General features: G+C 33.1%; 2 protein-coding genes across 5 annotated transcripts; both read left to right on the top strand.

The window, feature by feature from the left end:
* Positions 1–3,555: 3,555 nt before the first annotated feature.
* Positions 3,556–7,893, top strand: LOC111010271 (E3 ubiquitin-protein ligase DIS1). The gene is made up of 4 exons (XM_022283638.2): positions 3,556–3,985; positions 5,675–5,901; positions 6,885–7,271; positions 7,372–7,893. Exons 2-4 carry the CDS (start codon positions 5,692–5,694, stop codon positions 7,690–7,692), a joined length of 918 nt encoding a protein of 305 aa, XP_022139330.1. The 5' UTR covers positions 3,556–3,985; positions 5,675–5,691; the 3' UTR covers positions 7,693–7,893.
* A 1,427-nt stretch (positions 7,894–9,320) lies between these two features.
* LOC111010002 (Calcium-dependent ARF-type GTPase activating protein family) lies at positions 9,321–15,267 on the top strand. Of its 4 annotated transcripts, none has more exons than XM_022283259.2 (9): positions 9,321–9,711; positions 9,873–10,006; positions 10,838–10,922; positions 12,001–12,076; positions 12,589–12,752; positions 12,835–13,084; positions 13,740–13,856; positions 13,946–14,041; positions 14,586–15,267. In XM_022283259.2, the coding sequence occupies exons 2-9, from the start codon at positions 9,937–9,939 to the stop codon at positions 14,865–14,867; spliced, it is 1,140 nt and encodes a 379-aa protein (XP_022138951.1). In that variant the 5' UTR covers positions 9,321–9,711; positions 9,873–9,936; the 3' UTR covers positions 14,868–15,267. The 4 variants fall into 4 exon arrangements, with proteins under 4 accessions (XP_022138951.1, XP_022138950.1, XP_022138949.1 ...); XM_022283258.2 differs by having other exon boundaries at positions 9,321–9,773; XM_022283257.2 differs by having other exon boundaries at positions 9,321–9,785.
* Positions 15,268–15,305: the final 38 nt, after the last annotated feature.

Below are 15,305 nucleotides of genomic sequence, written 5' to 3'. Positions count from 1 at the left end.
TTTTTTTTTAATCATGAAAGTTAGAGCTTAGTATTAAATAGCTTTGATCCATAGAGTCAATTTTTAGTCAAAAATAAATAAATTGCACATGACCAAGCATTTAATGTTTTCAGTCTTTGGTCTTCTCCTGTGATATTTAATAATTTCAACGACTCTTTTTCTTGATGTTCACACTTCACCTTGAAATTAAAACCATGTAATATACAAAGTGAGCTTGGAGATTTTTTCTCCCAAGTAAAATTATAAATTGATATGGGGAGATTTGTAATTATTATTATATTTTTAATTGATATGGGAAGTTATAATTCACATAAGTAATTGTATTGATGCAGATATATGCCAATTATCGATGAGCTATGCTCATTTTTGGCGTATTGATGCAATGTATTTGTAATTTGATTTGGTTTTAATTATTTTAATGTTTTGGATAATGATTTAAATCCACGAATTTAAATACTAATATTAATATTATTTGTTTATTAAAGTAACCCTTTTTTTCTGAAACAAACTATGAAAATTACAAAAAGGAAATTTTTTTTTTATTAATTTTATCTGCAAAGAGGGAAATATTCTTTAAAGTGTTGTGTAATCCAATTTTTTTTTAATACAATAGGGTGAGATCAAACTAATTCACAATCTCACGGCTAAATTATGCCGCTTTAGCGTTTTTATAAACTAATTAAATTTATGAAATTTGGTTGCATTGTAATATTAATGATTGTTATTTCTCTCTCCACTTCTTGGGTGGAATTTTTATATTGATTTTGATTAGGAATATTGGTGAATAATATTTATATTTATATTAATCATATGCCGATTTGATTTAAAACGAAAAATAATAAATAAAAAATAACATTTCGTTTAAGTTGAATTAAGTAATTTCCCAAATGAATTGTTCAAACTAATTTCAACAGTCTGTTTTTATTTTTTATTAAAGAAACCGTCAGTATTATATATATATATATATATATATTAAAAAGAAGTTGTAGAAAGCTCAACCTAATTATAGAAAGGTTAAACTACATGTTTTTATTTCTTACGGTCAAATAGCACTTGCTTTTTGCAATATATACCATTTCTATATGAAATTTTAATTTTATAATATTAGTATTTTATGCTATATATATATATATACACATATATATACATACTTGTAAGAATATTTTATTTTGATCCATAACTTTTAAAATATTAATTTTAGCTATTGAATTTTTTTAAAAAATAATCATTTTATTATCATTCGTGATCTAATATTCACTCACCTAATACTCGATCAACTAACCAATGTGGTTTTATTATATTTTTATATCAACGAATTAATACGTGTATATTTAAAGTATTTGCCGTCTATTTGTTAAAAACAAAATATAGGTAAAAGACTAAGGATCCATTTGATAACCATTTTAGTTTTTGTTTTTTTGGCTTTCTATTTTGAAAAAACAAAAACATTTGATAACCATTTTTTGTTTTTTGTTTTTATAAAACAGAAAACCAAAATATGTTTGATAACCATTTTTAATTTTTTGTTTTTAAAAAGTTAGAAAATTGAAAATACATATTAGAGAGAGAAAATTTTATGTAGAGTAGAGACGACAATCGTGTGGGTGCAATTGAGGATGCTCTCCCCCATTTCGTGAAAATTTTCAGTCTCCATCTCCAACTCGTTCTTGCGTCCGAGAGATGTTTTCGAGAAAAATTATCGGTTTTATAATTGTTTTTAATTATTTTAGAATTTAAGTATAAAAAAAGTGTAATAAATATATATTAATTATTTAAAAAATGGAATCGGGGACTGGGTCAGGACATGCATTTCCTTTGGGACCTGACCCTACGGAAGATTTTGTCATCCCTTAGAGATGAAAATACAAGTTTAGAGAGATGTAAATAAATTTTTGGAAGATAAATTTTAGAGAGATAAATAAAAAGATTCAGAAAAAAATAGTGGAAGAAAGTTCAAGACAAAAAGAGAAATTTTAGAAAAAATAGTAAAGTCGAAAGGAAAAGAGATGTTAAAGAAAAAAATAAATTATAAAGAAAGAGAAAAATGACAGTGGAAACAAATTTAGAGATAAAAACAAGATTAAAAATATAATTTTAGAGAAAATAAATAAATACAAAGATAAATAAAAATTACCGTGAAAGAAAATTAAACAAGAAAATAAAATATAATTTTCATAGGAAAAAATAGATTACAAAGAGAAAGAAAAATTATATAAAATGAAATTTAGAGAGAAAAAAGTTTTGAAAAATATTAAATGTTTAGAGAGAAAAATGAAACTGGTCTGTTAGAAAAAAAAAACAGAAATTTGGAGAGAAATTTGGAAAGAGACAAATAATAATAAATATTCAAAATATGAAAATTTTAGAGAGAGAAAAATAAAGTTTGTAGAGAGAAATTTAGAAATAAAAAAAATTAGAGTGAGAAATAAATTTTTTAGATATAAATATGAAAAAGAAAAAAAAATTAAGTATTAGGAGAAAAAATCAGATTTTGAAAAAAAAAAAACGTTTTTGAAAACTATTTTTTTGTTTTTGAAATTTACATAAAATTTCAAAATGGTTTTTAAAAAACAAAAAACACAAATTTGAATCGGTTATGGTTATTAAACGGATTCCTGAAAGACGGAATATTTTGTATTTTTTAAATTAAGAAAAAATAGAGAAAAAAATCTTACGTATTTTATATATAATTATTGAATTTGTGAAAAATTAAGAGGGGACAATTACGGCTCCTTTTTGGCTCTACCCTTGCAAGTAAAATATAAAATAGAATATAAGTTTAAATTCTAACTCGATCCAATGCGGAGCAGTTATTATTCCAAACATTCATTTTAGTATTTTTATTTTCTATCATAATTTTAATCTGACATTTCACACTCTATATTTATGAAAATGTAACGAGAAATTTTTTTATAAAAAATTTTATTGTGCATAAAATTTTGCAAGTGGATACTAATTAATCACTATTTAATATAACAATGACCAAAACAGACGTTTTGAAAAAATAAAAATTAAAACGAACCAAAATTAATAGCACAACCAAGATTTTAAAAATGTCGACGTCCATGTAAATGTTAAGGTCTCAAATTAATGGAAATATCGATAAAATTTCGATGTCAATTAATATTTATGTAAAAGTTATAGAAATTGAAAATTTGTTATATTAACGAATAAACATTTTTATGTTTCTAAATAAGTTAAAAAAATAATTGATATTAATATTACGTATATATTAGTGACATTTTATTTATATTTTATCAATTTTTTTATACTAAGATGAAAATGTCGATTTACCCTTTATGTCGATGTCAATATTTAGATGAATATTTAGAACTATCAACGCAATTACAGCAAATGAGCTTTAAAGTGCGGTCCAAAATCAATCAAATAAAAAAAATACATAAATAAAATAATATTTAAACCTATAATTTAAATTGCATTTCAAAATAAATGGCGTGTAGATCACGCGCGTAGCTTCACGTGAAGGGACCGGCGGCCTGCAGGTCAACCATAGATAATTCAAGAGGAGCGGAGCCACAGTGTTATATGAGCGCTGCCGCTTTCCCTCTCTTTCGAACATTTATTTATTGAAAATTTTTCCATTTCTTTTCTTTTTCTTTTTTCTGGGTATTTTGATTGGCGAGTGAGAAAAGCAAAATCGCTGAGATTTTTCCTTTTCATTACAAAAAAAGTTTCATTTTTTCGAAATTTCGAGGAGAGCGAAGCCGGCCTGCGCTGAGGGCGAGGGGAGAAGGGTCCGCACGTCTTAATTTTCTCTCTTTTTCCTTTTTGTTCTTTCTCGAGAAAAATCTCTCTCTCTCCGGCTTTAATTTGAATTTTCTCGGCTCCCATACGCGTACTTCTTGACATCTCGCCGTGTTCTATCTCTTTTTTTTGTATGCTGTTTATTTTATTTATTGCCGTATCTCGACCCAAGTCGCCGTCTACCCAGATTTCTTTGGTGGGGTTCTGATTATATTTCGAGGTATTTCATATTTTGTTTGTTCTTCTTTGATTTCTTGTTCTAATGGTGTTCATCAAGGTGTTGTAATTTGGGGTTCTTGTTATTTGGTGTGTTTTTCTTTATGGGTGATTTTTTGTTGTTGTTGAAGCCTTCTTTATCTGGATGTCCCAATCTGCATTCCGTTTGTTGCTAATCTCAATGTGGCTCTGGGTATTTTTTGGTTCTTGGATTAGCTTACTGCATTTATTATTCTATGGGGCCTTGAATTTTCTAGTGAAGTTGCTCGCTAGAGTTCTGGATTTAGAAAGTTTGTGTTGGTATTGGAAACACAAAGTTAGATATGAGTTTCTGCACGGTTTGGTTGTTTGCGTAATGGTATTTAATTAGTTTCCTTTGGGTTTTAGTGCCAATGTATTTGCTATTTTGTCTTCTTCTTACGTTTATACCATCAAAATAAAATGTTCTATTCTCATGATTCTGAACTGTAGGTATTATTTCATGAAATGAAGAATCATCCTTGTCTTAATCTCTTTCCCTTTTGGGTGTTCTGGTCTTGTGTCTAGAAATCTTTTGGATTAGTGGACAAAATATTGAAGAATGACTTGAGATAGCTTTTCTTTTCTTTTCTTTTAGTGAAGCATCTTTGTGACTGACAGTTGAATATATCTTTATTTACTAATTCATTATTGGAGGAAACAAGCTGGTTTAAAACAAAAAAAGATTTAGTGGAGTTTCTTAAAGGCTTTTGGTTTGCCTTTTGCCACCCCTTTTGATTATTTCATTTTGAAATCTTTTAACGAAAGTCATTCTAATTCTTAGCCCCCTTTCTTGATGGAGTGTGCTTCCTGTCATAAACCAGTTTTTGGCTTGTATTAATTGCACATTTGGCTTGAAAAACATAGGAGGATCTTAGAAAAGGCTTTCATTCTTCTTAAACAAAGCGATTCTTTTAGCTATATATGGAAAAAGTACCTGAAGTTTTATAACAAGTTGTTCAAATCTGACGTATCCCTCGATAGAAGTGTATATCTGTGTGTGTGTGTGTGTGTATATATATAAGGGTCTAAGTACTGAAGTTCCCTGGAGCTTTTTAACAAGCTGTCCTACATAATGTGGTGAAAAACACCCTTCTCTGGAAAGATTTGTGGGTTTTGAAAATGTCCCTTGAAAGAAGTGTATATGTTGGGGTCTTAGTACTGAAAGCCCCTTGAGCTTTATCAGAAGCTATCTGAATCTGGTGAAAACACCCTTCTCGAGAATCTGGTTTTTTGTTTTTGACATGTCCCTCGAGAGATGTGTATTTATATGTCAGGGTCTTAGTACTTAATGCACCTGCAGCTTATAACAAGCTGTTCGGATCTGGAGGACTTTTTGATAGCCAATGTTGGTTCTTGTGAAAACACCCTTTTCTAGAAAGATCTTTAGGTTGGCTTGCTCTCTTGAATATCCCAAGAAACTTAGAAATTCTGGCAGGGACGTCCACCATAAGAATCCATGACAGAAAATCAGGGATTTGGAGCATTTGTTCATTCCTCCTCCTTAAGGAAGCTATCCTAAAACGTTCTGCAATTACCTCTTGATCATGTCAAATTATGTTTTCAATACTTTCTGCAAGTTCTTGTTCAGACTGATATGTTGTATAAGTTTGTAGTGTCAGTTATACCGATGGATTCACAGATACTTTTTCCTAACTTGTGTTTATGGATGTAGGTGTCGTATAGATAAAAATGTCATCTGCAAATCCTTATTTTGATGACATTCGGAGCAAACCTGAGGTTATCGATCCTCCCCCAAACGACGACATGATGGATGTAAGTGAAAGTGTGAGTGATCCGTCTCGAAATGGAGGGAAACCTAATGTAGCTGTCTCTAGCAGTGTCCGTGACCTGTTGGAGTGCCCTGTTTGCTTAAATGCTATGTACCCTCCCATTCATCAGGTCTGTTGTCATCTTTTTAAGACTTTTTTTCCTTGATGAAATAGTTTAGGAGAGGCCTTGGGGAAGAACGAGGTGTGCTTATGCAGGGTGGTGGCGTTGAGGGCAGAGTCGTTGATGGTGAAGGTTTTTGTTGTAGCTTTGGCGGTGGGGGCCGGGGCTGACTTTGATGGAGGACGAATTGCACACTCCTTGATTTTTAGTGTGTTTGAGATGACTTTTGCAAATTTTTTTTTTCTTCTTCTTTCTATAAGCACTCTAGAAAGAATCGCTGATTTAGAGCGTAGTATAGTTTTCTAAGTAATTTTATATGACTAAGTGTCGTGTAATAAGTAAAAAGACATTTAAAAAAAATGGATGGGTTGAGAAACCCTTTTCCAAAATAATACTTCGAGAGATGATTATTTAATAAGTAACTTTGAAGTGATCGACACTTTTGTAGCTTAAGCTCTTGAGAGATAAATAGTGCTTAAACTAAAAGGTATGCCAAACTCAACCTTTGTGTTAGCCTAGAAAATCTTATTATTACTGCCTAAAACTATTCTCATCGAAAAGTTTACTTAAATATTTGTCAACAAACAAAGAGAGTGTAATATGAGAAATCAACCACTTTAATGCTCAAATTAACCCAAACTAAAATAATTGTAAATTTACAAGATAATTTTGATACTGATACCGATACCGAATTAGTAATACAAAATCCTAAATCTCCTCAAAACTCCCAAAGTTTCTTCAAAGATCCTATGATTTATTTCCTTTCATTTCAAAGGACACATTGGATTGCTCTAATCTAATTTTTGTCTACACAATATTGGGCTTACTTTCTGCTGCTTGGCATGGAGTTAGAGAGCTGTTCTCTATTTTTTAACATCAACTGATTGTTCTTCTTGGATTTATGATATTGGGAATACCATTTCTTTCTGCTATATATGACAAATTATTTGGTATCTTATATGCTAATGTCAATGAACTTTCTGCTGTTGCAGTGTTCTAACGGTCACACGTTGTGTTCTGGTTGCAAGCCAAGGGTGCACAACCGGTGTCCGACCTGCAGGCATGAACTCGGGAATATCAGATGTCTTGCATTAGAGAAGGTGGCTGCATCTCTGGAACTTCCATGTAAATATCAATCGTTCGGATGCGTGGGCATATACCCGTACTATAGCAAGCTGAAACACGAATCACAATGTGTGTATCGACCCTATAACTGTCCATATGCGGGGTCGGAATGCACAGTTGTTGGCGACATTCCTTTTCTGGTAACCCACCTCAAGGATGATCACAAAGTTGATATGCACAATGGGAGCACTTTCAATCATCGCTATGTCAAGTCCAATCCACAAGAGGTCGAAAACGCTACCTGGATGCTAACGGTACTATTCTGAACTGATTGGCGGCCTGCCTTATTTTCTCAACGATAGGATAGAAGAGAAGAGGGCTAACAGCAGTTCCATGTAATGTATTTGTTTGTAGGTCTTCAGCTGTTTTGGTCAGTACTTTTGCTTACATTTCGAAGCCTTCCAGCTCGGCATGGCGCCCGTGTACATAGCATTCTTGCGGTTTATGGGTGACGACAATGAGGCGAAGAACTACAGTTACAGTCTCGAGGTTGGAGGAAATGGGAGGAAGATGGTTTGGCAAGGAGTGCCACGGAGTATACGGGACGGTCACCGGAAGGTCCGAGACAGCTTCGACGGTCTTATCATCCAACGGAATATGGCGCTTTTCTTCTCCGGAGGCGATCGGAAGGAGTTGAAACTCAGGGTAACTGGTAGGATTTGGAAGGAGCAGTAGCCATTTTAGCTCCCTTAGAAAGTAAAGTAGCCATTTTAGAGATGATAATACTTATCCAACTCCAATCATGTAATCTAGTTTTTTGGTTCTTTTAGTTTAACATTGAAAGGCAATGTCTCTTTGCTTGTGGGAATCAATCAACCACATGAACTGCAAAACCTGTGCTCTTCTGTTCCAAGAGAAAGCAGTTCTGTTACTATATCTCTTTAGTCATTTTTACTTTTTGCCCCCCAAAAATAGTTGAAATTACGCCATTAGGTCCACCAGTTATGCACTACTTTCAGTGCCATGAAAAATAAAAATTATATATATATATTTTTTAAATTTTAACTGATGGGATTGAAGATTCGAACTTCCAACTAAATTTTGGTAGCAATACCATTTTTCTCTATGATATATAGAATTACATCGATAGTTCTCTTGTACTTTTCAAAAGGGTATTGTGCGTGGAAGTTTGAACTTATAACTTTCGATTGAAAATTAATGTTTTAGTCCGTTGAGTTAAGCTCAATTTACGATTGGTTCTTTTAACTTATTACAAAATTAACAATATCTTTAGAGGAAAAAAGTAACTTAAAATGAAAAACAATTATTTTATTGAAATAAAAAAAAACCTTCAAAAAGTTGTGGCAGACACATGCCTTAGTTGGGTCCTGAAAATCATAAAAATGATAAATGACTTATATTTGTTTATTTTAATAAATCTGTACTATTATCGTTAGGTAAGAGTTTTCTCGGGAATTTTTTGACTTATTCAGTTTGGATTTTTATATTTCCTAAATGTTCTATTTTTGTTCTTAAATTTATTAATAAAATTTTATTTTCATCCATATTAAATTTATATAATGAATTCAATAGAAATTTTATAGGATACAATGTGAACTTGCATTTTAAATCATTCATAGATAATCTTATAATATGAGAAATGATGAAGGATTAATTTAAATAAGAAGTAGTCTTTTTAATTTATTTTATGAGAATCGTTGATGCACAATTTTGGCTGCCATCAAAGGTGGACTACGAGACTACCTAAAAATAGAACATTGCATTGCTCGACCACATACATTCTCAAGTTAAGTTAGAACTTAATTTGAGTTGGTTTGAGTTAAACTTATGTAAGATGCAAGAGATTGCGTACCTATTAGAATGTGAGACTCATTTTCTTCTATACAAGGGGAGTATTTGGGAATCGTGGCCCTGCTACCACGACAAATATTTGTCATTCTATGAATGTTTTGTTGACGATACATCTCCTGGTAGAAAAATTGTTCTTATGTCAAATGTTAATGGATTATTTTTACTAGTTAGAATCTTTCTCGATCAGAGTCAAGCTGGTCAGTCCTGCCTCAGGTACATGGTGTTATCGACATGTTTGAGGCGAGGGATACACATATGTTAACAAGGGAGGGTCATGTGTTTGTATTGGTTTTACCCTAACAAAATAAAATTAGCATTATTTTATCCAGAGGAAAAGAAAAAAAAGAGGGCTTTTTATTTAGTGTAGACTAAAATTGGAGATTATCTTGACTCTAAAAATCCTTTGGAGAGTGGAGGAAGAGGCAGAAAACACGCGATGTGGGTGCGCGTGGTATTGTAGTAATCAGTCAATAAAAAGAAACCGATAAACTAACTTACCAGAAATTGTGTGATCCCCTAAAATTCGAATTTCCCTCCGGACGCCAATCCATTTCCCACTATTCACCGATGGAAAATTGAGCAATTTTTGTGCCCAAATGCTGTTTTTTGTTTGCGATTAATCGACCCATTTCCTCCTTTTCTTCAAATCTTCTGTTTGTTATTCAGTTCTAATTCCCCAATGCAGATTTCTCTTCGTTTGTTTCGTAATCTATGATTTTCCCTTCGTTTTCTGTTCTATTTTTCCCCAATCGAGGCGTATTCGATCCTCCCCTGTTTGTGTTCTCTATATTTTCAAGGACCCATTTTACCTCCATCGCTATTTAGCTTTTTCGTTTTGCCTGATGGGAACAAGACTCGTTGTATTGAGCGCTAACGCGGTTTGTACGTATTTCGCTCCCTTGTTTGTTAATATGCAATGCAGAGAAGAATCTCGGAGATAAATTGTACTTCTCTTGGTAACTTGCTTTTATTCTTTTGCCTTTTCTATTTGAAAATGTTATGGACTCCATATGATCTATTGTTTCGTGGTCTTTTCTGATTAGGGATTAATCTGTCGGGAAATTATTTGGAGAGTAAAGCTTGAGGGTTTGCAGTTTGCTTCTAAATATGAGTTCGAATCCATTTTGGCGCGAGATGTCAATCAAGTTGCACTATGCTGATACAAAGGGTGGTTCAGGTATTCTTTTTTATTCATTATTTTTTGTGTGAATCTGGTTAATTATTTAATTTTGTTGAAATTGAAGTTTTGGCTGCGCAATTGGAACCAAAAAGGCCATTACGTTTAAGGAGTGGATAGTTATGGAAAGTGATATGTCATGATTCTAAAGTTGTAACAATTTTCATAGACACAAAATTTTGTTATTGTTAAATTAACATTGATTTTGAATACTCAAAATTCTGTGTCAAAGTTAATCTAATCATTTAGATTATTTATTTCGTGAAGGCTTGGATTTTATCTTTATTCATGAGATCTACCATGTGGGATATTAATTAAATGCGTGGAAATAAAAAGGAGTCATGCTTAATCTTATCATTCATTCACGAGGCATGTAAATCTAAGTGGTAATATGATACCTAAGTGCTTCGCTCATATAAGAATTGGAATTAGAAGTTTCTGTTTGATATTTGTTAGTAGGAAATTTTGTCGTAAACAGGAGAACTGCTCATTGATTGGAATTTAATTGTCCACAACAACTGTGAAAAGAATATGGTAAGAGGAGATCAAGCATACAATCATTCGGTCATATTGGGGGAAAAAGAAAAAGAACAACTTAATTCCTATCAATGGATGCCATTCTTTATGGCCTTGATGATTGTGTGGGTTTTGAAATCCAAGTTTCAAAAATGTAGTGAATGGTTGATTCATCTTCCCTTTTCAAGGATGGAAGATTGGAACCATCTCTTATACATCCTCCAAACTGTTGTTATTCTTTATAAATTTTCTAGAACATGTACTTGGAAAAAATCCTCTTTTGACCTCCATGTTCTGTTACTCATCATTGATCAGGTACCCAGAAAAGGCTGAAGGATCTCACATCTCAGTCTGCCAATAAGTTCTGCGCAGATTGTGGATCTCCAGATCCGAAATGGGTGTAAGTAATATGTATTTTGTTGGATGGCTTACTCTTTCATTCTGTCCTTCAATTGGTATGTGGTTAATAGAAATGTTCCTGAGCTTATATAATTAAGCTGAAAGTGTAAAATTTGATTTTCTAGTAATTTGACCTGTGATTTTGAGAGGTACCATCCTTCATCAGAAGTTTGAATTCTTAATTTTAAATTATTGAAATATATGCAATGAAGTAATGAAATTCGGTTTTTTCTTTACTCATTCTTTTAGATGCAGAACCAGTCCATTTTTTCCCATGTATTGTTTTCTGATGATTTCTATCTGCTTGTAGGGTAGTGTTTATAAGGCCGACAACATATATCGGCTAGCCAGCTCCTTTTTACTCCTAACTTGCCATATTTCATGCTTTGAAACTTCTTTTTTCTTTTTTCTTTTTTATATTTTATGGGTCTAGGACACTAGGACATCAGAAGAATGAATGGTGTAAGAAGGTTATCTTAGAATCTTTTGTAATCTTCTTTATAGACAACTAGACAGAAACCTAATTGTAGTTGAATTAGTTATCCCAACAGTTTAGGTATAACCGTATAAGTAGCATTTCCTGTAGGTTGAGAGTTCATATACTCACCTCACAATTTTAATGCTATTACTAAAAAAAGAAAAAAAAATCATACATTTTTTTTTTTTAATTATTGGTATTGGTGACTTCATTTTGTTGAAACTACTTGAGTCGTGAGTCTCGATAATTTTTTTTCTTTCTTGGTAGGACGACATCGTCCTCTCTATATCTATAACTTTTCTGTTGCAATCTGACTCGATCATATTTTTATGTCTGCTATTTCTAAATATAAAGGAGTCCTTGATTGTGGGAACAGAAACTGAGATGAAACTAACCTCATTGTTTGTGAAGTTATGAAAGCACCACTGGGGATGTATGTTTTTTATGCAATCATTTGACTAGAATTAAGCGTTAGCTTTTACACAAAATTTCTTGAGATAGTAGTAGAGCTGTTCTGGCTGCAGTGTCAACTAAAAACTTCTTTTAATTTTTCCATCTTCTTAGGCTTTGGATTTCAACCATGTTCACTTGTTGGATGCAGATCTTTGAGTTTTGGGGCATTTATATGCATCAAGTGTTCTGGAGTACACCGAAGCCTTGGAGTGCACATATCTAAGGTGTTTCCAATAGCTTTTAACTTGCTGATACTTAATTTGCATTTGCCATTATCCATGCCAAGACTGTTATTTTGGTCATATGAGATGAACTTGACTTGCAATGGATAAAGTTATTATGATTCTAAAGCCTGCAAGGTTAAGGGTTGTTTATGAACATTGACTTAATAAACCATATGGAGAACTTTTTACACATCCAAAGCACAGAAGCCACAACGTTTTAGAAAATGGATTCCTATCTGTAGTAAAAATCAGGTTGTAGAAGTTAATCATTCTATTCAGTAAATGTGAAGGGTTACCAATATCATTTTGCTTGAAATGAGAACGTTGTGTGATGGTCAGAGACATTAAAGGCATACTTCATGCATGATGTGTATTTTTTTTACCGATTTACCTTCCTTGTGATTTTTGCTCCAGAAGTCATTGGTGAATCAGAATATCATTTTCAGTGTTTATTTTTTTCTTGCCTGATTTTTTAAATTATAAATTTACAATGGATTCTAAAAATATGCCAGGTTCTTTCAGTGAAGTTAGATGATTGGACAGATGAGCAAGTTGATGCTTTGTCGAGTATAGGTGGAAATACTGCCGTAAACAGAAAGTTAGAAGTTTGCATCCCAGATGGTAATAAAAAACCACAACCAGACTCTTCTATAGAGGAGCGCTTTGACTTTATAAGGTAAATATTTTGTGATATTATTGTTGCTTTATAGCAGAAGTGAATATCATCTAACTGATATAATGACATGTCGGATGCACAGGAAAAAATATGAGCTGCTACAGTTCTCAAATCTTGATGACCAGTTTTTCTGTCCTTTTCCACCAGTGCAGAAGAGATCTACATCATTATCGCTTACCTGTTCTACTGATAATGGAAACCAAGAAAAGAGGAATTTTGAGAAACAACCAACAAAAACTCGAATTGGAAATGCAATCCGGAACACCTGGGTAAGAAAGGATTCTGAACATAGGACCTGCAAGAAGGCTCCATTGGTGTTAAGCAGCTCAATGGTAATGATCAGTGAAGTGTTTAATTTGCTGCAGTCTGATATGCTAATAGAATATTCGCCTCTACTCATTTTGTTGTAGCTGTATCGATAGTTTAATTTTCCATATCCTTTCCTTTCCTTTCCCTGTCAAAATTTGATGAAACCAGCCGCAAGTTTATGGAATTTCAAGTTCTGGTATAGCAGAATTCTTCCAAGTTGCGTTTTTCTCACAGAATATATATAAATTTTCTTACTAGAACAGTTCTCTCTTTATTGTGCTCATAATAAAACTTCAGCAAAAGAGGTGGCCCAAGTATATTCCTGATAGTACACAGTGATAGTCTTGCAGTTTGCATGGCCAGACTAATTAGACATCAAATCATCCATTTGAGACAGATATACGTTTTAAAATAGGGCTAATTTATAAGTGAAACAGTCATTTTGATGATACTTCACTCTCATTGCTGTTAACTATGAGGATTTTGTATATTGTCTTGCTTGCGTTCTGTTCACTTGAAGTCTATGTTGTGGAACAGGGAGATTCTTGGAGCATTTTGACACGTGTCTAGTTTAGAATATATACAATTCCTGCCAGTAAAGTAGGGCCAGGGGAAAGAATTCTCACTTGGCTAATCTGGACATTTAAACTTATTTTGCTTCAACTGTACTGTTTGCAGGCAGGTATGATTGAATTTGTTGGTTTAATTAAGGTCAACGTGGTTAGAGGAACCAATTTAGCTATCAGGGATGTCGTGACGAGCGATCCGTATGTAATTCTATCATTGGGTCAACAAGTGAGACTCTCTAGTGGACTTCTTTGATATCGTCATTGCTTATATGGTGGGAAATTACCTGAATTCACCTGTTCTTATATGCTTTGCAGTCAGTTAAGACACGTGTCATAAAGAGCAGTTTAAATCCAGTGTGGAATGAGAGCCTAATGTTGTCAATTCCAGAACACATTCCTCCACTAAAAGTGGTAAGTTGGATGACTGAATTTGTCCAAATTCATATGGAAACTACTGACTAAACCATTTCCATGTTCTGACTGTAAATTTATTTATCGTTAGGGGAGATATGTGCTCCTCCTCTTGTGCAATTATGGTCCAACAAGAAGTTTTTATTCTTCCATTAGTTAGCTTTGGTTCTACTGTTAGTTAGACTTGACTATAAATTAGATTATGTGAGAGGTACAAATTCTCTCTTTCTTTTATTTGATTGATAAGTCTTTACAAAATCAGGACATGGACTTGCTGTTAAACATACTGAGGTTCTGATTCTGGATTTTCATTCTCTGATATGATAAACCATGGACAGACTAGGCTCATTCAGTAGTTTTTATGCATGCTCATATGCTTCACTTCTTGAAAGCAAAAAGGGACTTAAGATCATGAATATGAGTTAAATATCTTGTTTATTATGAGGTTCGACAATTATGTTCCTTTGCTTGTTTCTCGGATCCTAAAAAAAAGTTCTTTCTGTTGGATAACATTTAGTAGGAGCTGAAAAAAATTTATCTGCAGCTTGTGTACGACAAAGATACGTTTTCAACCGATGACTTCATGGGTGAAGCGGAAATTGATATCAATCCACTGCTCACCGCCGCCCGAGCATGTGAGAGGTCCGTAGTCAAAGAACCAATGCAGCTAGGCAAATGGGTTGCAAGCAAGGATAACACCCTTGCAAAGGATGGCATCATCAGCCTCGTAGATGGGAAGATTCGTCAAGACATCTCATTGAAGCTGGAGAACGTCGAGAGGGGTGTGCTCGAGATGGAACTTGAATGTGTTCCTCTTAGTCAGTAGCTGAACCGTCCCCCCCATTCCAATACCAAATCAACTGAGCCTTTCAAATCACGTATTAGGAAGGAAACCATAGATAGAGTTTCTTTTTAGAGATTACTGCAAATCATTCTCTGGAAATGGAGACAGATTACTCTTAGGAATATCATATCAATGGAAGAAATAGCTGTGTTTGAAGGATCCTGAGGATTCTTGTGTTCACAGTTGCAAGTTTGGCAGAGTTGAAGCATTTTTGAAACAATATCTTTAGCATAAGTAACATTATTGACCCCTTTAATGTTTCTGTAAACTATATGGAGTTGAGGAACATTCTGCAGTTTGTTTATATGATGATGGAGAGGAGAAAGAACTTGGCCTGTATTGTACTTTGGAAAAAAGTGAAATCAATTTGTGAATTCTGAAATGTTTCTGTTTTTCCTTTTTGAAAATCTGATCATTGAA

This window comes from Momordica charantia, assembly GCF_013281855.1.
Source record: "Momordica charantia cultivar OHB3-1 chromosome 9 unlocalized genomic scaffold, Mcharantia_2.0 BLBB01000009.1, whole genome shotgun sequence".
Lineage (NCBI taxonomy): Eukaryota > Viridiplantae > Streptophyta > Magnoliopsida > Cucurbitales > Cucurbitaceae > Momordica > Momordica charantia.
Note: the sequence above shows the minus strand (reverse complement) of the source record. Positions and strands in the feature narration are given on the sequence as shown.

What these genes read in the sequence shown, in the direction of transcription:
- LOC111010271 (XM_022283638.2), top strand. Translation starts at nt 5,692, where the DNA reads ATGTCATCTGCAAATCCTTATTTTGATGACATTCGGAGCAAACCTGAG. An exon ending in TGTACCCTCCCATTCATCAG is followed by an intron (nt 5,902 to 6,884) that starts GTCTGTTGTCAT and finishes CTGCTGTTGCAG; the next exon opens with TGTTCTAACGGTCACACGTT. An exon ending in ACGCTACCTGGATGCTAACG is followed by an intron (nt 7,272 to 7,371) that starts GTACTATTCTGA and finishes ATTTGTTTGTAG; the next exon opens with GTCTTCAGCTGTTTTGGTCA.
- LOC111010002 (XM_022283259.2), top strand. Translation starts at nt 9,937, where the DNA reads ATGAGTTCGAATCCATTTTGGCGCGAGATGTCAATCAAGTTGCACTAT. An exon ending in TGGTGTTAAGCAGCTCAATG is followed by an intron (nt 13,085 to 13,739) that starts GTAATGATCAGT and finishes TACTGTTTGCAG; the next exon opens with GCAGGTATGATTGAATTTGT. An exon ending in ACATTCCTCCACTAAAAGTG is followed by an intron (nt 14,042 to 14,585) that starts GTAAGTTGGATG and finishes ATTTATCTGCAG; the next exon opens with CTTGTGTACGACAAAGATAC.